Source organism: Tauraco erythrolophus, chromosome 8 (genome assembly GCF_009769465.1).
Source record: "Tauraco erythrolophus isolate bTauEry1 chromosome 8, bTauEry1.pri, whole genome shotgun sequence".
Taxonomy (NCBI): Eukaryota; Metazoa; Chordata; class Aves; order Musophagiformes; family Musophagidae; genus Tauraco; species Tauraco erythrolophus.
This window is the reverse complement of record NC_141472.1, coordinates 5964529-5987247: the sequence shown is the minus strand read 5'-3', so window position 1 is coordinate 5987247 and position 22719 is coordinate 5964529. Positions and strand designations below refer to the sequence as shown.

General features: G+C 44.3%; 1 protein-coding gene across 7 annotated transcripts in view; it reads left to right on the top strand.

Moving 5' to 3' along the window:
* The window catches only part of LOC104377105 (histone deacetylase 4), a 245875-nt gene that overhangs the window by 193357 nt on the left and 29799 nt on the right, over window positions 1-22719 (top strand). For all 7 annotated transcript variants that reach the window (XM_086616117.1, XM_086616114.1, XM_086616115.1 and 4 more), the window contains exons 14-16: window positions 6849-6982; window positions 14527-14647; window positions 19732-19778. In XM_086616117.1, coding sequence (XP_086472243.1) covers window positions 6849-6982; window positions 14527-14647; window positions 19732-19778 — 302 coding nt within the window. The remainder of the gene's footprint in view (window positions 1-6848; window positions 6983-14526; window positions 14648-19731; window positions 19779-22719) is intronic.

Sequence of the window (22719 nt, the reverse complement as noted above, 5' to 3'; positions counted from 1 at the left end):
AGCAGTGGGGCTGTGGTTACTGTTTGCCCTTATGTTGTGATTTTCTACCCTGTCCCTGCAAAGCCATCTCTTTGGGGTCTGCATCTCAGCTGTGTTTGGGGACTCTGCAACATCCTGTCTTAATCAAGGATAAGATTCAGTTGTCTTAAGCCCTGTTGTCCTGCTTGTCCCTTCCCCAGAGGGACAGACACCCTACAGTCCAGACAGAAAACAACCTGCAAAAATCAATAGAAGTATAGCTCAGTACTTTAATTATGTATCTCCAGAAAAAAAAGGACGAGTCATATGCTGTGACAAAGCTGATTTAGATGCAAGGCAGAGAGAGGCAATGTTATTGGAAAAGGACAGCATACCAAATGCAGTGTCTGTTGGCTGCATTTTCTGCACCTTCTCCAGTCCCTGTGGAATCTCATGCCATAAGTTATCCACCCTGGGCTCTGCGCCAGCCTACCCCTCCTTCCGAAGCACAATCCCTGTCCAGAAGTCTGTGCCCGTAGGTTAGGAAAAATGAGGTGAGTTGATTATTTCAAATTGTCTTGAACAGACAAAACAGAGTGTTTTTCTTATCTGTTCAGTCTTCATCTCAAAGGAAAATGATGAGTGCGATTCTACGTTTGTCTAGTGAAACCCAGAAGTGCAAAAAAGGTGTTGATCTCCCTACAAAGATTGAAGGCAAAAAATAATTCTTCTTCCTGAATCCTGACAACCGACTTTTTTCCACCAAAATTCTTTCTGTCTCTTCAGTAGCCTTGGTAACAGATGAAAGTTAATTTATGTGCAACTTTCCAAGTCCTATGTTGGGCGATTAGGCGGACCTATTTTGAAGTCCGCCTTCTTCCCCAAATGTCAAGCTCTATTTTGTGAATGAACATTTTCCATGTGATGTGTGCCCTGGGAAAAGAAAAGAGGAAAAAAATCCAGAACACCCGAATAAGAGCAACTCATGATTTTGTTTCTCTTTCACTTACCCATTTATTCTTATTTAACCCACACTTCTTGCATCACAAAAATCAGCACTGTGAATCGGGTTTATTTTCAGACACTGATGGTGTAGTAATAGTGATATGTTAAATATGACTTTGTTCTTCAGCTGCAAGGTGCAGGGTGGGAAGCACGTGCCATCAGCTCTGTAGAAGCCCAAGTAGTATCTAATTTTTGCAAATCAGCTCTTTTAAGTCCCTATTTGTTTTTAATATTGAAACCTCGAATTTCAGCAAAACTGCGTTTCTAATGCAACCAGTTTTGGCAAGATTATTCTAGATTTTGGCTTTTGCCAAGGATGCAAAGAAGGGTAGTCCCCTGGCTCACGATCAAACCAGATGAAACCTGAGCACCTAATACACTTAGACCCAGACCTTGGTGCTTTAAAAACAAGGAAGCCTGGCCCTACTTTAAGAGGCTATTCATTCCTTCTTTCTTCCTTTCTCCTCCTCCGGTATTTAAGTAACCTTGTCAATCATATGCAAGACTTGGAACATAGAGTAACATTTCCTACCAGAGGATATGTGCCTCTGAATTTCATTTTAAATTACAGGTAACAGTAAGAATGCAGATTGTAATAGCATCTTTCCAAAGCACAGTGTTATGATTTATTTTCCTTGGAGGCAGGGTTTGAAAAAAAAAAAAGTGACTTAAAATAAGAGGTGGAACATCACATTGGTTTTCTATAGCACTGCACAATCCAGTGCAATGATATGAAGAATGCTTAGTGTATTTCAGCTGTTAAATATCCTTTTCACAGCATTTCATACTATTTACTCCCAGGGCTTCATTTTTCCATTGCCTTCTATCTCGTGCAGTTCTCTGCATTTCTGCTAGGTGAATGGAGGAGGAAAAACAGTGAAATGCTGTCAAGGGAGAGAGTCTTGTTGGGCACCTACTGACACTAATAAAGGTGCAGGGCATAAAGGGTGAGACCTTTATACTAGTCCTATAACTAGTCCTTCACCTGGCATAAAAGGTGAAGGACTAATTTAATTAACCATCACTATCTGCTTAACAGTGGCAGGAAAAAAAGAGCCTACTACTCTATGGGCTTGCAGGCACCGAGGGGAAAGGCATTTCAGCTGGTGAGCATGTGTGTGCGACTTAGATTGCTCGTGTTGTCTTGGAGTTGTCTTGACGTGTGTCGGAGATTGTGTTTTTGGAGGTGGATACTAAAGCTTAATCACTAGGATTGAACCGTTCTTTGAAACGCAGGAAATGAAAGTCTTGAGTATTTTTCAAAGCAAGCAGTGCCAAAGTGCGTTGGGCTTCTTTTTCACCAGGAAAATCCATCTGTTTGATAAGTGACTGCTTCGGAGAGCGATTCTAACACAATCATGCGCTTTGGATTTCAGAGAAATTAAGACTTGAACTGCTGTGTTTGTTTCGTGAGAGGCCTGGAAAAAACAAACCTCATTCAGCAGCCCTAATGAAGCCAACCACGATCGCTCTAGACACAAATGTGATTCTTAAGAGATCCGTTATTGTCTGAGAGACAAAGGAATTGTTCATCACTTTCATGTTCAGGATATTACATAGAAAACGCTAATGCTTTCTCTGGACAGAGGTGGGACCAGACAGCTGGAAATTCTGGGGTTTATGTATAATTTATTTTCCTGTCTATCAGTGACCAGTACCTTAGACTTCAAAGGTATAAGGAAAGAACAACATAATGCACCTCTCAAACATGATGTGCATTACTCCACATGAAAGTGAAAGCAGTGCCCTTCCTGACTTCTTCAAGCAATCAGTTTTATGTCCCGAAGCATGACATTTAATTTTCCTTCCTACTGGAATATAAAAGGAAGCTAGTCCTTGAACTTGCCCTCGCTAGCACAACTAGCCCTCTTGACTTTAATGAATCCTTTTGCGTGCACTGTTCTACACAGTTGAATAAGACTTCTCAGGTTAGGCCATTAATTTGCATAGCTCCAATTATCCAGTCTCTGATCTCCTGTAAAAATGGTTCCACAAATTATTCTGATGTTCTGCTTTAAAGTATTTTTCACTTCTGATGAAGGCATTTATTCTCTCCTGTGCAGAGCAATATAATTATCTGAACCTCAAATCATATGTTTGTTCTGCCAAGAAAAGCGAGTTGGTTATGCTTCAGTGCTGACCTTTAAAAATGATTGTTTTAATGTCTTAAAGAGCGTTGCTTCCAGCACCACTTAATTTAACTTGTAATGGCCAATGTAGTTTCATATTTTAAGCTGAAATTCCAAGCTTTCCTTTATGTGTGTGTGTGTCTTCATCTGAGTGTCCCCAAACACAGGAAGGAACTTGGAACAGTTCTCTTCTTTCCAGTGGTTTAGTTTTTGAAAAAGAGAAACGTTGAGTGACTTGTGATTACAGGAAAGGAGAAACTTTGTAGATAAACCTCACTGTAGTCTCCATTAAGAAATAGAGACGAGTAGGTGTCCTACCACCCCCTTTCCTGAAAACCTTTTCTTTAACCCCTTCACCTACCTACGTTGAATAGGCTGGGTCACCAAAACCGTTTTAGATGTACTGATGTATTTTAAACACGCGTGGCTTTCCAGCACTTGCAGGTGAGGAGGTGCTGGTTTGTGTGGCTGAGAGTCGTGCCCACAGCTGCCTGTGTTTGCTCCCATCGATGCAGCTCTCAGCTGGCACCGAGTAGGATGGGTGGAGAAATGCCACTGGCTGCTTCTGAGCTGACACCAGACTTGCTCCAAAAAACCTGGGAGATACCCAGCAGTTCTGCTGCACTGGAGGAAGACAAGGGAAGAACAGAAGAATATAAGGTCAATGCAGAAAGTTGGTTTCTGTTTGCGTTTACCTTTGGTTTGATCTGTGGTGGCTTCTACCCTGCCAGGCTCTAGGGTTACGCAGGTACAAAATAGAGAATAAGACAGAGACTTTTAATCTGGCTCGGCATTGCTTTACCTGTGGTCATGAGTTGGATCATGACCCCCTTTTCAGGGATTACTATTTAAAGCTTAAGGACTTGGGAAAAAGACCCTTTAAAAAGAAACCTGCAACACAGATTCACGTATCGACTATTTAAATGGTCTTAGTCCCCTTCCAGCTTTGCAGTGCAGTCGGCACAATTCACCGTCAGGTTGTGCCCAGCTCTCAAGTAGCAAAAAGATTTGTTAGAGCAACAGCATTAAGCATCATCTGGGAATCCAGGAGGCGAGTAAGAAAAGACTGCTTAAAAATGCTTGATTTTTTCCGCAGACGTATGAGGGTATGGCATGACCTAGCCTCAGATTTATCTCCAGGTTCAAGCAGCTTCTTGTTCATAGTTTTCTTATGTTATATTTTACTTTTCCCATTTCCATTAGTGAATTCTCTGATGCACTCTCCTGCCTGTGCTCTGTGCCGTGCGGTTTCCCGTCGCACGTCTCTTTGGTCATCGCCTGAATGCCTCAATCGCACCATCTTTTAGATCTTGGTCTCTAAGGTCAGTGCACTCAGGGGGTGCAGTCCTGGCCCCACCGATGCCAACAGCAGAGTGCCCGTGGACTGAAGGGAGCCAGGGCTGCACCCAGAGAGGTCAGCAGCTATCCCATGAGTGACTTGCTGCTTGTACTTCTTTTTGTTTCAATTCAAGGCTAGTTGTTGACTGTGAAGATATATGTTGAATAGACACACATGCAGCTTTTGGCTTTAAATCTGTAAAGCCTAGTTGTAGTCATAGAATCCTAGAATGGTTTGGGTTGGAAGAGACCTCAAAGATCATCTAGTTCCAACCCCCCTGCCATGGGCAGGGACACCCTCCACTACACCAGGCTGCTCAAAGCCTCATCCAACCTGGCCTTGAACACTTCCAGGGATGGGGCAGCCACAGCTTCTCTGGGCAACCTCTTCCAGTGCCTCACCACCATCAGTGTAAAAAATTTTTTCCTTAGATCTAATCTAAATCTCTCCTCTTTCAGTTTAAAGCCATTGCCCCTTGTCCTGTCACTACACACCCTTGTAAAAAGTCCCTGTAGATAAGTCTAGAAATCAGAGAAGGCATAACAACTTTCCTTTCTTTAAAATGAATGATTTTGCCAAATCCAGTGCAGTCCCGTATAGTATGGGGCTCTTTTGGGTAACAAATACTTTGTCCAGATGTACGATGTGCCCCGAAGATGAGTTTCCTTCAAAAATAAATTAACCAGAGGTGAAGTTACCACAGACCTTGCACAAGTTTAAATGAAATCAGACTGAGGAGTTCTCATGGACAGCCAACCTTACTGTTGGGCTACAGCTTCTCCTCAGATGCCCTTTACAGTGCTTGCCTTTGCCCAGCAGCTCCTAAGGACGTTTGATGCTGCGATTCAAACGTGAGAGACCTCTACAGAGCTTCGCAGCACAGTCTTATTTAACTGAACTTTGGCTAACCCAAAGGCAGTCAATTAACCACTGTTCTGTTCTCTTCCTAGAACTCAATGTGGTTTGGGTTTTGTTGGTTTTTCTCCTTTGTGCTCACCTACAGCGAAGCGCGGAGCTGCCAGATACCTCCCCTGAGGCTGAATACCTGCAAGCATCAGTGCCAGGCTTTGCCTCAGAGGGGAAAGCCAAATTTTTCAGTGGCAGAACGTGCCTACACTCAGTCAAAAGGTGTGATTGCAGCTCGAGCCAAGCTTGGGCACGTGCAGGAGCACGGCCCGCAGCTCTGGGCTACGCGTCCGTGTGTGCTCCGAGTCTGGTTTCCTACAAGCCCCTCTGAACTCCACGCAGTTGCAAATGTTGCTGTTTATCAGTACTCAGACTGGCTACGTGAAAGCCAGCTCTTGTGAGCTAATTGAGCTGCGTTCGCATAGGTTCCCATACTCGTCTGGGATTTCGGAGGAGCGATATCGGTTGGAGAGTAGACTCTAACTCTGGGATCTGGGAATAGCTCCTGCCTTCACAGCTAATGCAAAGGCTTTGGATTCTCATCAAGACTTTTGATTTGCAACTTTGTACTGTGCTTTCAGACAGACATTTCTTGCAAGAAACCTTACTCCTTGGGGGGAAAAAAAAAATCCAACCCCTTTTGTTCTGTTTTCTGGCACTTCTGGCTGAAAGGAACGGTAAATTTAAACATTTGAGTGTGTCTCTCTTGCTTAAGGGAAAAAATGGTCTTTTGTCCCTGCGACTGCATAGCTGTGGAGGACCTGCTGTTTTCCTCTAGTGGAACATTGGCTATGAAATCATAACTCCCCTTCCAAAAACGTACCCGGGCAACTCTGGAGCATGAATCAAAGTCTCCTACGCTGTTGTCATGCCATAAATACTTGGTAATGCAAGGGGGTTCAGCTGCCTGACTCCCACGTTCAACTGAAACAACACTGCTAAATACCTCCATATCTTGCTGAATAATTATGCCCAAGCGTGTGCTAATAGCCTTAATTAGCATGTTGTCAAATAATGTTGATGCAAAGATTTCAGCACAAACTGTTTTATGAAACATAGTGCCTGCTAACGATTTATTCCTTCTGGTTTTTAATCCCCAGCCCTAGAGTCAGTTTAACAGCAATTATAAAAGAACCCGGTGGAAAAGTTGCAAGTCTGGATCGTGTTCCTCCACCAGCACCTCTGGACTCATACTGATGCTTTCGGTTGTCACCACCTTCTCTCTCACAACTTCAGCCTTCAGAGATGCTGGTGACTAATTTGTTTTCTGGATCTATTCAGGATTTCCAGAGGAAGGGATTGTTGCAGGTTTGGTGCTGTCTCAAAGCAGCGTCGTGGATTTTCATTTCTGAGAGCTCTGTGGCTCCTGGTAGAACACACAGTCTTTGTCTACAAGCAGTTGAATATAAAGTACTATAGTAAGACGGGGTTTTTCCATATATCTGGCGATTTTTTAAAATTTTTTATTTCTTTTTTTTTAACTGAGAGCAATTCTGTAACCTCTTCTGCAGGCCTTGTGTATGACACCTTGATGCTGAAACACCAGTGTACCTGTGGAAACACAAACAGCCACCCAGAGCACGCGGGGAGGATCCAGAGCATCTGGTCCCGGCTCCAGGAGACGGGTCTCCGCGGCAAGTGCGAGGTAATAACAATACTAGTGAAGGGGGAGATGAGGTGGTGGGCCTGGGAGAAAGCGAGGATTTGGATCTGTCTGGCTGATTCAGCTGCTGGATTATGAGCTTTTTGGGGGTCTGATTTCTCGTCTGGACAATAACGTATGTACCGAACCTTTGGCTCAGGCTGTTGATAGCTACCTGGACGTGCAAACTTTATACACCATTCTGGCTTGAGACTTTTATAGCTCCAGCTGTTGGCAATGCTTTGCCATATGTGGCCTAAATTTAATCCATTCCTAGATGACTGTGTGTGCGTCTGTCAGGAGTCCTTTTCTGGCGATCCGATTTCATCGCGTTGCGGTGGCTGTTAGAAATCTCATGAAATGTCAGAGAATGCTCTTGCCCGATGTCATAGTGAAGCTGCTGCCGTAATTTTCACTCCTATTCCCTGTAAGCTGGAAGCCCCTACCAATCGTTGGATTTTGAAGCAGCCAAAGATAAGAGTAAGATACGAAGCAACAACGTTATTTGTTCTCGCTCCAGTCGTAACACCAACCGCTGTGGAGCAACAAGTTTGTATTTCTGTGGTTTAATAACTTTTTTAATGTTCTTTGAGAAGTACTGGTCAACCTATAGTGCAGATACTGTTAAGAAGTAAGAAGAAGGAGGAGGACGTAACTAAGCACTATTCCGTTGCAAGAGGTTAAATTAATTGCATTGGACATACATGTTTTAAGAGCAAGGCAGACTAAGATAAAACCTCAGATACTGAAATAAAAGGCTAATGATTAATAATGGTTATTAATTATTAATAATAATAATTAATTTATTATTATCATTCTAGCAGCGATGATAAATTAATAGTAGCATGTGCTCATCGGTTTTTTGAGCACCTGAGGGGACTGAATCACACAATATATTTGAGTTATGTCAGCATCTGGCTAGAAATATTTTCGGAGCAATCGGAAGAGACATCCACATGGTGGCAGCATTGCCATGGGCTGATGTCCCCGTCCTACCCTTGTTTTATCCCTGAAGAGAGCAAGGAAGAAATTCAAACCTGTTTTTGTCTCCAGAGACCGATTTTAAATTCAATTTTGGGATTATTATTTGGGACAAAAAGAAAAAAAGGTACCCTAGTGCTGTCTAGCTCCTCTGTTCAGAAGCAGGAGTGAAATCGTGCGGTGCCGATTGCCGTCCCTCCTGCACTTGTGTTACAGATGGTCTCTAGCATGTGAAGTTCCTTACTGTATGATCCCAGGTTATTTTCCTTCATTGGGTACTTTCGGTTGCACTCACGATTGGGGTTGTTCTTGATGTTCACCTGCTTTCTGCCTGTGTTTCCCTTCTGACCACTGGTGACATTCAGCCTCATCTTGTCTTCCTTTTTCAGAAAATGATAAATACACCATGTTAGCTCTCTGCCTTAAGTCCAGTGTTTTCTTCTCTGATGGCTTTCTTCAAGGTCTGACCTGATGTTTCAGGATAACCAGCTGCTCTAATTGCAGTTACTTTTCTCTCTAGTTAGCATATTTTATCTCCACCGTCTCCTACTCCTGCCCAGACCTGTGTTAAAGTTTCCTTCTTCATGTCAGCTTTTCCCATGGGCTTGATGGGACCTTTTCCTGTTTCTCCATCTCCTTCCTACCTCCACACTTCACTCTTCTGTTCTTGGTAGGCGTTTTTCTGGAGCCACTTGATCACTTTCCTCTGTCCTTGACCAGTGTAATTCTTTTCCACGTTGCAAAGCCACTTGGTCACTTCGCTGCCCTTCAGAGTCTTTCTGAAGCTCCTCAGTTGGAACCTGTCTATCAGCAATCAGAGTGGAGGACCATGCAGAGTTTTCCTTCAGTGAAGAATACCTCTACATCAGGTGCACTTGCATGGCAAGGAGACAGCTTTTTAGACCCAAGTGATCTCTACTGCTAGGTTGGAGCACAGGTGTAAGCTGTTGGCACTGCCTGGGATGATGGACTCGTCTCTTTACTGCAAGGACAGGAATGCTGTAGGCTTAACATGTAGGAAGCTTCATTCTGTGGGACATATTCCATTTTGTGATTGATTTTAAAGGAATTTTGAAGTCTGGCCTAATAATTATGATTACTTTTAATAATTATATTACATTTTCAAATCTCTGTTGCCTATGCCAAATCTTCATGGAGGACATCATGAGCCGTGCCCTCCGTCCCCACCCACAGTAGTGCGTGTGTGATGTGCAGACTTTAACAGAGCTCTTTATATGAGAATGGTGACACTTAAATACCAATGCAGCCTGCTGTGTATCTACAATTTTTTAATGGATTATAACTGCTCCATCTCATAGCAGCCCTACAGGCACTCGGAAAGAAGTGAATATTTTCAGAATTAGAGTAGGTCTGCAGCGAGTCAACAGCAACACCTGGATTGTAGCACTCAGAAGTTTGCCAGGCTGTACACTTGATTTTTTGCTAAATTCATGGTTTATTTTTTTGTTTGAGTTTATTTTTTTTTTCCCCTGATCTTGCTGATGGACACATCTGCGCACGCTCGTTTTTATCTTCACTATTGCAGGTCTGTTGTCCTGTGTCTCAGATGTCATGAGCCAGTTAAGAAAGCCCAAGGGCCTGATGTGAAAATTGTTTGTGATTATGTAGTTTAATCCATTTCTCACAACTCATTTGTAAAAGGACAGTTTGAACTTGGACGTTTCCTTATCCTCACGTTTCCTCCTCCTTCCTTAACAGCCCTTTGCTGTGGTCCGGGCGTGGGTATGGTTTGATTCTGTTGGATGCAAGTAGTTGCTTGACACAGGTTAAAAACACAGCGCCCTGCGTAGTAAGTAATCCCATCCACACTGTGTGGGATCAGACGAGACTCTGCTGGATCCCTGTCCTCTTCCAGGAGGAGATTAACAGCTCTCCTTCCCCCGACGACTGCACGCTGAAAATAAATCCCAGCTCTGCTTTCTCATGCAAGCTCAAACAATTCTCAGTGTCTGTCTCCTGGAAAAGTTCTTTTGGTGTTTCTGTTGCACACATGCCCCAAGCCAGAAAAGGGCTCGCAGATAAATATTTTTATCATGCATGCAAACAAATGCTTGCTTTGAAATTTCAGAAATGAGCTACATGAAAACCTGTTTTCATCAGGCGGCCGAGAGGCTCCTCAACAACCTGCCAAGCGCTGAGTTCCCACCATCTCTCTCAGAGGCAATGGAAGTGATCCAGAAAGGGGCATGAATATTTTTAGAACGGAAAAAAAAACGCAGCGCTTTCCCCCCCACACCTCTCATTTTTCAGCAGTGAAACAGATACGTGTTGGCTAAAGTTGTGCAAAAACGGGTTTATGTCCAGCTGAGGGGCAAACGTGCCCCGGATTTGCGGTGTGATGGGTGAGAGTCTGGCAGAGTCGCGCACGTTTTAAGATGCTCCTTTGGAAAGGGGAAAGCAGTTGTCCAACTTAATGACAGCTGTGGTTTCGAATGTTGCTTGTTTAATTAAGTTGGCTTTATGAAATATGGCAATTACTCTGCTGGACGTTCAGAGTTTAAAAGCAACAATTAGACTAATTGAGGCAATCTCCATAAAAGACTCTACCCCCACAACGAAACCCCTCAGTCACGGTATAGAATAATCCTCCCAGCCTTCATCAAGAGCATGGGGAAATCGATAGGTTTTGCTGTGTGTTTCGGAAGTAATCAAATCCCAGGGCTGCTCGGCCAGGATGGGGAAGAATGAATTCCTCAACCGGAGTCTGTCTCCAAGCGCATCTTGGCAGCAATCCCACGTTGTTTAAAGCACGAGGGCCGTTAGCTGAAGGTTAATTGCAGCTGTGGAGGACTGACATGAAAAAACAGGGCCAGGGCTGGGCCATCTGTAAGAGCAGAGCTGTGCCTGCGGCTTTCCCGGCGCAGTGCCGGATGGGTGTGTGGTTGGAGTGCGGGGCTGGTCCAGGCGCAAAGCCTCCGGAAAGCCACTCCACACCCAGGGCTTCCCATCGCAAAGCACTGAGGGCACGCGAGAGGTGGTGGTGGTGGTGGTAGCACCTCGAAAGTCCATCTCTGGAGAGAAGCTTTATAGCTGTTTTCATCGCTTTTTGTGACTTTTTTGGGGGGCTGCAATTGGGACAAGTGAAACGTCATGAGGTGAAAGGGGGATTCAAATGCAAACTAAGAGACTAGTGGGATTTTTTCTTTTGTTCCAAAGGCAAAGGAAAAGCTGGCTCCGAGGAAACAGATGGAGAGTGCAGAAGGACGTGTATAGAGCAGTGGGAGAGCAGAGGTGGTGTGGCGTTACAAAGGTCAGATCTTGTGCAGAACGAGGCATGAAGGAAACGGGGTAAAGAGCCAACTAGTTGATCAGGGTTAAGAAACCACCCCCTGAGCTGAAAAGCTGGGATTTAGCAGCCAGGAAGGAGGTTAGACAAGGAGGGGGAGAGCGTAATGTGGAGTGAGGAAGTTTAATAGGCAACACAAAGCCTCAAAGAAGAGTATCGTGACTTAAGAGCTCTTAGAAAATGAAAAACTGCTTAAATTAGGAATGTGGATGACAGACTGAGGCATAGACCGAGATACAAGTCGAGATGGGTCTGGAAACAGGAGTGAGGAGTATGCTTTGTGTCGCAGCCGTCTCGGGGACGGAGAGAAGAACGACACAGAATTCAGGTGCAGGAGAAAGAGCCAACGCCAACAGCAGGAGCAGCAGCAGCAGTAGCAGCATCAGCCGTTTATTAATTACAAATCCGTATATATATATAATATGGTTCACAAGGATGGCCAAGGCAATTGGTCGCTTGACCATCCACCTCCCAGAGTGATTGGCTAAATGCTACAACACCCATTTCAAAACAACTTTCCCAGTGTGCCATAAACAAGACTGCATAACAAGCTACAGGTGCAAGATAAAGTCTTAGTTTACAAAAACCTCAAACTGTTTCTCAGCTAGCCTGCATGGGAAAAGGAACTTTCACAGGACGCTGCAGTAGCTGGAAAATTTCTGCTTCTAGCCTTTTTGTATCCACAGCTTTGTTCTCCAACTTTATTTTGGGAGCTTGAATATGTTTTCTTCGTCTCTATATTAGAGCCACGGACAAAGCTTGTGGTACCTGAGCTGGGAAATGAGAAAGGTGCAAAAGCATCTCAATCATAATCCTTTCTAACCAGGCAGTGCTTGCTGTGACGTTCATGATATATATTTGTTTCAGTAAACAGTAGCTCTTTTCTTGAATGTGTTTTGCTTGCAACACATGAGGAAGTTCTGCATCCACTTGTAGTTTCCATTCGGTTACAGGTGTCACATGGAGGGGACGGTGGCATTGGTTCCCTCCTAAAGAGCACGAAACTTGGGCATCTTTTTAGGGCAGCCTTTCCCCATCCCAGGGAGCTGAAGCTGTTCACATCCACGGAGGAGCTGGCACGTTATTGCGACGGGCTGCCCTTCTCCTGGTGTCTTCACATAATGCCAAGAAATACAAAATGCTATTTCTGTACATCCCCTAAATGTAGCGGTTGAAAATGGGTCAGTACGTCTTGTTCAAAGGAAAAGAGTTGGCATATGGGTTAGAGGGAAGCTGTAAAAAGCCTGTAAGGGGGGCTGAGGCAGGCTCACCGTGAACCAAAAAGGAAGACAGGATAAAAGTTCAAGGGGGATTTGCCAGAAGTTTCCATCCCTTCTGGGTCCAGCATTTTTGTGATTATTGCCTTTTTTAATGGGATGCTGTATTTTTGCCTCATCATTAACCTCAGGAAACGCTAGGTGGTGGAGCAGAGCGTGGAGAAAATGAAAGAGGAACTGGTGAGCAGAAATGCCAAAATTAGGAGAGGCAGAGCGCACAGGCGTTCCTGCCGGGCTTTGATTTCTGCTGCCTTATGCCTCCAACAGCTTTGCAAAGTGATTTCCTGCACACTTTGCAACGCGGGATGGAGGCTTGTGCTGAAGGCTTGATACAAAAAAATCCCTCGAGTTTGTTCTGCAGACCGTGCTTTGGAGGTGGAGGTCCACGTGGCCAAGTTCGACCTTGTCTTCAGAACAAGTTTTCCGCATGAAAGTCTGTTCTTTTTAGGAGTGTGATTTCTTTCCCCATCCCCCCCCCCCCCCCCCTTTTTTTTTTAAGCTATCAGGTTTTTTTCATTCTTGTTAGAAACTCTGCTTCTCCAAGAACATCGAAGTCTTAAAAAAGCAACTGGCTTCGACAAAGCCGAGGTGAAGGCTGTGCAGGAGGTGCACTCGATGCTGCGTGGGCTGTGCAGTGGGATGCTCGTCGCTGAGGCTCACACCTTTGGTGACCCTGGCACCTCTACAAGAGGCTTTCAGAGCTTTCCAACATTTTGCTGTTAACTATGTATATTTTAGTAATGGTATTGCAGAGAGGAATAATCCTGTCGTTTCTTCTGTAGGAAACAACCTCCCAAAATGGCAATTCCTTTTAAAGTGTTTTAGTCCAAATCATGACCAAAAAAAATCACAAAGTAATTCTAAGCCATATAAAATACTTTTTTTGGGGAGAAAGGGAAGCGCACACGTATTTCTGAAGGAAAGCAATCCTTATTTCTAAATAACTCCTTCCCCTCTCTCGTGGCCACCTCTCAACTTACCCCAAACCTCAGCGCTTTCTTGACTTGCTGCGTGTTTCTCTGGCCAACATTTTGGAGGCAGTCGCAAGCTCCCAGTGAAGGAGCGAGGTGTTTTTCCCACTGCTAGGAGTTGCTTTCTCGGGTATACCTGATATCTCCCCAGCACCGTCTGCCTGCTGAGGGAGCGCTCACGACCTGGTCCTTGAATGCCCAAGGTTTAGCATCCCCAAGTAGCACTTTGTTCTTACAGACATATTTTCTATCACAAATGAGTGAAGGCAACAAAAGATAAGCCCCAAAGGTATGCTGGACCTTCATGACAAAAAAGGGGAAAAGATTCCCAATTTGTAAAATGTGGCATCCGGCTGAAATCAGTCAAAGCTTCGCCATGATCTTAGCAAAGGCAGGGGTTTGACTTCAGTGTGCATCTGCCACTCCGGGTTTCAGCTGGCAACAAAAGCAGGGATGAGAGTATTTGCTGCAGTGCTTGCGGCTCAACCTGCATCGTCCCGTAATAAAACAATTTGCAACAGATTGAATCTTGTGGGATTTCCAAGGTGAGTTTTAGAGCGGCAAGTTTGTAGCCGACCCTTAATTGCTCGAAGGTTCAGTTTGGAAAGCGGTGTGTTTGGGAGAAATTTTTAGGTTAGCTTAGTCGTCGTGGTTGGGATGTCAGAGGATGGTTTGGAGGGACATGTTTTCACCAGAGAATAACTTTCTAATGGCTTATAACTGAAATTCTGAATATTCAGTAGTCAAGCAATAACTGTGTAATTTAGCAAATGCTCTGTGGGGTAAGTATTTTTAAAACAAACATAAATAAATCTAAAGATGACTTTCTGTGTCGATCTAGTATATTGAATAAGAGATTAAATCTGTCTTACAGTGAGTTTTTCCACATAAGAACCCGTTTTAGTTTTTTGCTCACTGTCTTTCTGATTTGCGAAGGAAAAAGAAAAGTTCTTTAATGAGAGTTAAGCAGTTGACCGCTGATTTCATCACCCCTTTTCTTTCCTCTTTCAGTGCATTCGTGGAAGAAAAGCAACTCTAGAAGAGCTGCAGACAGTTCACTCGGAAGCCCATACGCTGCTGTACGGCACAAACCCTCTGAACAGACAGAAACTGGACAGCAAGAAACTTCTAGGTATTATTCCCTGGGGTTGAGGGAGATGTCCCCTTCCTGACCTCCGGTACTCCCGCTGCTGTCCTCAGCCCTGACTCTGACAGTCACTTGGCAGTAGCACTATGAAAAGTGGGACATGGGGCTCCCCTCCATCCTCAGCTCCGGGTAGTTCCCAAGAGGATTCTTCCCACCTCCATTCAATATCTGCTTGAGAGCAGTACATGATACATCTCCGTTTCTTCAGGTAGATCTCTAAACCCTAGATAGCTCTGTTTCTTCAGGTAGATCTCTAAACCCTAGATAGCTAAAACTGCCTTTCTTTGATGTCTTCAAAACCGAAAAGGAGATTTCTCTGAGGAGGAAAGACGTTTTATTTTATCCTTGGACATGCTTTGCATGTTCTAAAGTTACCTGTTGCTAGGTAGGAACACCCTACTAAAGACCTGGATTTGTGGCATCGACCAGCTGCGTAGACATCAACAAATAGCCGTCAGTTTTGTGTGGATAAGCCACAAGAAAGATGTGGGGGCCTCTTAGATAGTCTTACATTTGTTTAATTTGTAGTAAGATTGTTTATCCTTTTCACTGGAGACTGGATATTCCTGAAACAGGGCTGCTTCTGCCTTAAAATACAGACGTTTTCCCTGCAAAAAATCTAGGGGCTGGTTGTTCAGATAACCAGTCCCTCCATAGCAATGAAACCGCGTTGATCTTAGCACCTTACCTCCATGGAGGCATCATCATCTCCCTTTGCTTTGTGCCTTTTTGCAGCAGTAGATGATAGGCTGGAGGGGCAGACTGGGAAGTTCTCACGCGGGGATCAGCGAAAAGACAGTTCTGGAACATAGAAGTTGAGAAAGTTTATTTTGGGATTAGCTTGACTTTGGATGATATAAAAAGAGGATTAACTTGATGGCCTGCATGATGTAGTAGTCGCAGCAAAAGAGCTGGAAAGATTTTGCAACATATTCAGTATGTACCTTAGATCCCCAAAGAGGAAAGCTATTAGCCAGTTGTTTAAACATGCAATTAGCACTGTATTTATAGCTGACTTACTACCTCTCTGAGACCCAGAGAAGTGAAAAGTAGACACCTCTGGCTGAATGATAGTGCAATTAGTATGTAAAGTTTAAAGAATTTATGATGTCATACCCTCGGTAGCATAAAACTCTTGCCTTGCGTAAGGCGTATCCACCAGCCCAAAGAAATGGGGTGTAAATCTTCCCCAGTGAATGTGAGAAGGCTCCTTTTTTGCAGTTGCACCAGCTTCACACTGAGCGATTTCTCTGCGAATTCTTCAACTGAAGGTGCGTGAGGACACGTGTCCTGACCGACTGCTGCAGTGGGATCTGGGCAGCCCTTCAGCATCTGACCCATTGGCTTCACCAGCCTGCAGCGGTCAGGGTTGGCACCCTGCCTCTGGCAGCAGTCATCATCTGCATGAGGGCACTGAGCGGGCAGTGGGTCACCCTCACCTCCCTCTCCTTTAGGAGATACCCCTTGCAAGATACATGGCCTGTGATAACACCACGTGTTTCCTGCTCATTCAAATGTCAGATGCTCTTGAAAGACTTTTCCACTCCCCTTGTGACTCTTGGCGCAATCTGTATCAATAGTTCCACAGATACGTTTGGAGATGCAAACAGTTTGTTTGGTTAGTATTGGATGTGGGGATACTGAACTTTGGGTTTTGCTGAACCATTCCTGATGGTTTGTTTAGAGAATCTGAGGGAGGAGAAACTCTTGCTCTGACTGTGAGTACTTCTGTAGTTTTACTGTGTCCCCTCCATGGCTTTAATCACTCATTTTAAAATGTCTGTGGAGATCAAATTCATTCCTTTAGTGAAGAGAAATAATTCTAATACCTGAGGGTATTGCAGTATAAAATGTTCCTTATTTGAGCGTAATTTGCAAAGACCACCAAGTTGCCAAGAAGCGATATTCCCAACAAATCAGATTATCAGAGGGCTGAAGCACCTCCTCTGAGGTGCTGGGGTTGGTCAGCCTGGAGAAGAGAAGGCTCTGGGGAGACCTTCTAGCAGCCTTCCAGTACTAAAAGGAGGCCTACAGGAAAGATGGGAAGGGACATCTTTATCAGGGAGCATAGTGACAGGACATGGGGCAGTGGTTTTAAACTGAAAGAGGCAGATTTAGATTAGATCTAAGGAAGAAATTGTTCACTCTGAAGGTGGTGAAGCACTGGAGAAGGTTGCCCGGAGAAGTTGTGGCTGCCCCATCCCTGGAAGCATTCAAGGCCAGGTTGGGTGAGGCTTTGGGCAACCTGGTGTAGTGGAGGGTGTCCCTGCCCATGGCTGGGGGGTTGGAACTGGCTGATCTTTGAGGTCCCTTCCAACCCAAACCACTCTATGATTCTGTTTGTGGATGTTAGACTAGAGCTTGGCTGAGGTTACCGCTGAGGCTTGGCTGCTTCCAGGCAGCTGGTTTTTAACCTTCTGAGGCTGCAGCCATAGGCAGGAGGTCAGGTGCTCAGGATCCTCCAGTGAGAAGGGCTTTCCAGTAGCTCTTAGCTGAGTTTAGACCTTGTTTCCTAAACCCACTTGGCACTTTTTTAGCCTCAAGCTACTAGCAGTGGGACTCTGCCAGCTTACATGACCATCTTTGCCCAGAGAGCAGTGGACTGCCTCTTCCCACTGTCCAGCTCTCCTCCCATTGCACGTGTAACTGTGCGTGGGCCACAGCTGGCATTGACACTCATGCCAAGCACCAAGCTTGGAGGAAGAACAAACAGCTTCACCACTCAGTGTGGCTGCCGGTCATCTCACCAGGCAGGCAGGAGAAGATAAGTTGATGGGTTGACAGCCCCAGGTCCAGAGAGACAGCACCATGGGCCAAAGTGACGAGAGGAGCGAAGCCTGGGGGATGTCTGCTTAGCACTCAGGGAGTTCTCCTCCTTTGGGAGCAGGGCAGGAAGGGCAATGCTGGCCCTAAAACCAGTTTCTTAGCTTGATGGCTTCCACAGAGCTGGACCTGAGTGAGGATAACAGCCACTGGTGTGTTGGGAAGACCTCCCCGAAAAACCTTGGGAGTGGACATTTGTGTATGGAGGTGTACAAGCCTGTACAAGCCCCTTCTTCAGCCGTCCTCTCCTGTTGAGAGTTTGCAAGGCTTTAAATTGACAAAATAGCTTTGTGGGGTTCTTTTAAATATATTAGAGGGTAAATGTATGGTAGGTTTGAAGTCTGAGGCCAAAGCCTTGTGTGAGGCTCACATATACAAATGTAAGTTCGTTAGACCCGAGTGTCTTGACGTGTACAGCTCCGTGGCTGACCTGGTGTAAACTGTTTCCTTTGATATGTCTATGAGGAAGAAGAAGCATGAGAAACCTCAGCCTAAAAGGAAGAGCTTGTAAAGCTGGGGGATGAAAAGGAGATGTTTCTTTTTAAGCTTCTGCAAATGATAAGGGGGATGTCTCTTCAACTGACAGTTCTTTAGGAGAAAGCGGGAAGGGAGTAAATAGTTCAGGTTTTTCAGAATTGTGAACAGGTGTTGTTGTGGCTCTGGTGATGACTTTTCCTTCTGCAGTTGTCCTGTAGCTCATTACTTCTGAGTCTTACTCCTTTCTTAAAGAGTGCCTGTCTCTACACGTCTAGAAGAGACTTGCAACAGAAGCCCACCACTGATGTTGAGGTTACTTTCCCCAGAGGACCCTGAGCATCACAAAGATCTGCTCTGCTGGGTTTTGTCAGGCAGGTTTGAAGGTGGTGGCCTTTAGGGCAGGTTGCACATCTCTACCCTTGGAAGCGTTGCTAAAGCCCTTGAAAGTCTGCGGATGAAAAATACGAATCCATCTCTCCTTTGACAGTGTAAAGCTTTGGAACCTGTTGAACAAGTTTAAATGTAGGCAAATAAGGCTGCTTTTAATTTGCGGAGAGCAATCATAAATTGTTGTTAAGAAGATAAATATCGGAATAATGGGTGGATTGGCAGTGAAAGATGTGACAGGAGGTCCGAGGCAGGATGATCTAAGAACTTTCATGTGGATCTAATCAAGGAGTGAATCTCGCTGTGCACTCAGATTAACAATACAGATGCATTAACTCCACTTTCAGTCACAGGGTTAACGTATGTGTCTGCGACGCGTTTGACACCAGCGTGGTCCGCGGTAACGTCTGTTGGTCGTCACGGCCAATTCACGCTCTACAAAGCCAGTGGTTAGCATGTTAGGGAATTTGTTCTTTCAGTACAGACATGACCAGAACAAGAACCTGGTTTGAGGGAGGAAAAATAAAACAACGCTCAACTCAGTTTATTTCATCATCAGCTTTTGTTAACTTTAAATAGGCCTTAAGCAAATGAATCTCGATGTACTCCAGACCTTTTACAGGGTCTGCACGTATGTGTTCCCTTCTCCCCGTTTGCCTGTGGTGCGCAGACACGTGCCCAAGTCATGCGCGTAGGGTGGTGATGGATACAAGACGGCACGTTCTTGTTTCAGTGGACGGTTTACAAACCTGCAGAATTTTGAATGGAGGATAATTTGCTCACGTGCAAGCCCAGAAAGTGATGCTACGATTCTTACAGATGCAAAATTAGCTCTACAGATGGTTTTTCCTCCATTTTTCTCAAATTCTTAATGTTGAGTTTGCTCTTGCAGTCAAAACACATGTTCTGTTTGCTCGCCACTGGTTTATTTATTGTCTTTTATGAAGCTCGTGCACTCCAAAGCCTTCTGGTAACTGTGCAGATGACTGATAATTAGGGTGATTTTATGATTTCCTATCCTCTTTCAGTTGAAAGGAGTTAAAACGTTCATCTGAGAAGACACGCTGAGCAGTTGTTGGTAGGGTCTCAGTCATTTATAGTCAGCATGACTTCTGGAAATACAGGACAGCACACAAAGCTTGCATAAAAATAAGTGATTTATAGAAGGTTTTTATATTGGAAAGCTTTTGGACAAGCCCAAGTGTGTATATTGTGTACGTATGTATTGTAATGTAACAGGGTTGGCTGTGTGTTTTCTGAAAATTGCAAGAAAACCCTGCTCTGTTACAAAGATTACAGCATTGCCATAAAATTGAACGAAAATCTGGTGAACTTTGACTTTTTGACTTACGGGGTACATTGTTGGTTTTTTTTTCCTACAGGTTCTCTAACGTCGATGTTTGTCAGGCTTCCTTGCGGTGGTGTTGGGGTGAGTACTCTCTTTACTGTGTAAATAATGTCCTGTTTGTTCTCCCGGTCCCATTGGTAACCGAAATTGTTGCTTTGCATTCCATCAAGTGGGTAATTGCAACCAGATGTTACCCATAAACAGGGTCTGCCTGGGGTGCGGGGTTGCAGCGACAGCCTCACGTGCCTTTCTTCAAAAGCAGCGTGAAGATTTTTAAACTTATTTTGGAGAGCCGACGCGTGTGTGAGACATTCATAGGAATGTTTCGTCCATGGTGTTGAGGAGGAGAAACCTCATTTCCCATACGGTGATGTGGAATGGCTTAGAGGTTACTACATTCGAAGCAACCCTGGAATCCAAAAATGCTTTCTACGCAGAAAGCAAGATGTGCTTTTCGTGCCGCGTAGGTGTTTCATCTTCAGTATTTGTACTGCAGAGCTGCCTGCCTCCTGGTGCAGGTGGAAAACATACTAATAAAATAGTGATATTGGAGGACAATATTGGGGAAATTCCTGTAAATAGTAAGTTGTTGCTGTATTTGTGCCTGGGCTACGTTACTGTCCTCGAATGAAATGTCTCGCGCGTTACGCAGCACAAGGGAATTGCTGTCTTCAGTACTTGGCATCTTTTATTTTGCGAGCTCCAGGACAACAGTGTGTGAATTCAGAAGGAGGTGACTAAGATTCATTTCATCCGTCATGCATTATTTTTCATCTGTCAAGATTCCGTAGAATAAAAAAGATTTTTTTGGTGGTGGTGTTTGTTCTATAAGGCTGAAAAAAACCCAAATACCATTCAAATACCTTGTGTTGAAGGCTTGCGTTGTTGTTTTCCTTTGAAGCCTGAAAACTTGAAAGTTTTCCTTTCAAGTCAGACTTTCTGCTCTAAAGTTTCTGTGGAGGGTGACAGTACAGAAAATCTCGGAGAACAGGAAGGGAGAAGAATGAGAAGAGACAATAAAAGGCATTGTGTTTGAAAATTCGCAGTGGTAGTTCTTCTGCATAATTGTAGCGCGTGAGGTTGAATTTAGAGGTCTGGATTCTGTTATGGAAATGAAACAAAATTGTTTTCTTCCTGAGTCTTTGCAAAATCACTGCTTTGAAAATTATCCCGTCAAAAAAAAAAAAAAAAAAGAATAATCGGCATTTATTCATACCGCCACTGCTGAGCACTCGTAGAGATATTTTATTTTGTATTGTAAATATGCTGCAGTCTCCTAATTCATGGCAAATTTTTGGCTAGAGTTTAAAAGGTTTGGATTTACTCTGCCCTGCAGTCAGGCATGCCATTCAAAGCAAAAATTATCATTTGCAAATGAAGACTGAATGGTAACAAGTAGAGACAGTGCCTGAGCCTAGCGTGGTCCCAGAAGTCTTCCATTAAATCCTAAATCAAGGCAGGAAACGGCACGGTATTATCAATACGCTCGTAATAAAGATAGCATTTGCAGTTAACTTGCTGATCAGTTGTCTCCACAGACCCTTAAATATTACATAAAACATCTGCTGTCTTTTGTATGAGTGCTTTAGCAATCCTAACAGATAATTTTCATGTTTTCTAGGAAAAACTTTTTAAAGCCAGTGATTTACTAGTAATCAACTACATGATCACTAGTCAGATTTTTCGTAAAAATTGGTTTCTGTTTCTTTGCTTGGTTTTCTTTCCCCGGTTACGTTGGGATGCAGTGCCGACTGTTTGTGTACTTGTGCTGCTTTGGTGGCTGGTGCAGGAAAGCAGAGTTTTCACTGCTTTTGGGATGCATTTCTAATTAATATATATAGCCCATCCCTGGAAGTGTTCAAGGCCAGGCTGGATGAGGCTTGGAGCAACCTGGTGTAGTGGAGGGTGTCCCTACCCATGGCAGGGTGGTTGGAACTAGATGATATTTGAGGTCCCTTCCAACTCAAACCATTCTAGGATTCTATATTCGTAGGGAAAATGAGGCCATGGCACAGAAAAATTGGCTATAGCATATTAAGTGCCTTGCATTTGTGTGTGCCCTGGATGGGTTTAAGACTAGACCATCTTCTTTGGGGTAGGAGAGGTCCTTTCCACCCCGTTTTCTACTGTCTTTCGAAGTGTGAGGTTTGTCAAGAAAGCTGGCTTAGCGGCGTGGTGTGTTTATTGAAGAAATAGAGGGAAAACTGTAGTCTTTGTTAGCATGCCAGCTCTGTGAGACGAGTTGCGCTCCATTTGATTTGCTCTGGGAAACTGTTGGGAGAAGCCCTATGAGTGGGATCTTAGCTGGGGCCACAGAGCACGCCTTTCAGTAGCAGATGAAAAGCAAAGTATTTTCTGCACCAAAGAGGATGACAAGACGTTTTTGAGATGCATGTCATTTATTTATTTTTTCCAAGGAAACAGGAAAAAAATAATTAAAAAAAAAAAAATCAGAGCCTAGAGTAAAACATCAGTTATGAAGAGTTTTAGTGTGAGAGGAGGTGTAACGTAAGTCTGAGAAGTTTCAGCATGTGAATACTGCTGGGAGATTGAGTGCTTGTTATGGTGTAATGAAATTATTTCAAATTGTTCTAGCAAGAGAGCTTTAAGGGTGTTTTTCTGCTGTTGCTTGGCAGGCCATTTTCGAGCTGCAAGGTGGCCGTACAGCTTTTCTGAGTGATGGAGTTTTATTTAGACTCTCCCTTGTTGGAGATTGCCAGGTTGGCAGAACATGACTCATGGCTGAGCAGTAATCAGTCTCTGTTTTATCTTTTTCTTACAAACAGAGGAGGTTGTGGAGAGGCAGCCCTGGTGCTGGAAGAAGTTTGTGCAGGCTCCAGTCATTTCTTGCTGGTGAATATTTTCCTGATGGTGAAGGAGCGTCAGGTGCATGTGGTGGTCAGAGCACCTGTAGGACATAGAATCACAGAATCCTAGAATGGTTTGGGTTGGAAGGGACCTCAAAGATCATCTAGTTCCAACCCCCCTGCCATGGGCAGGGCCACCCTCCACTACACCAGGT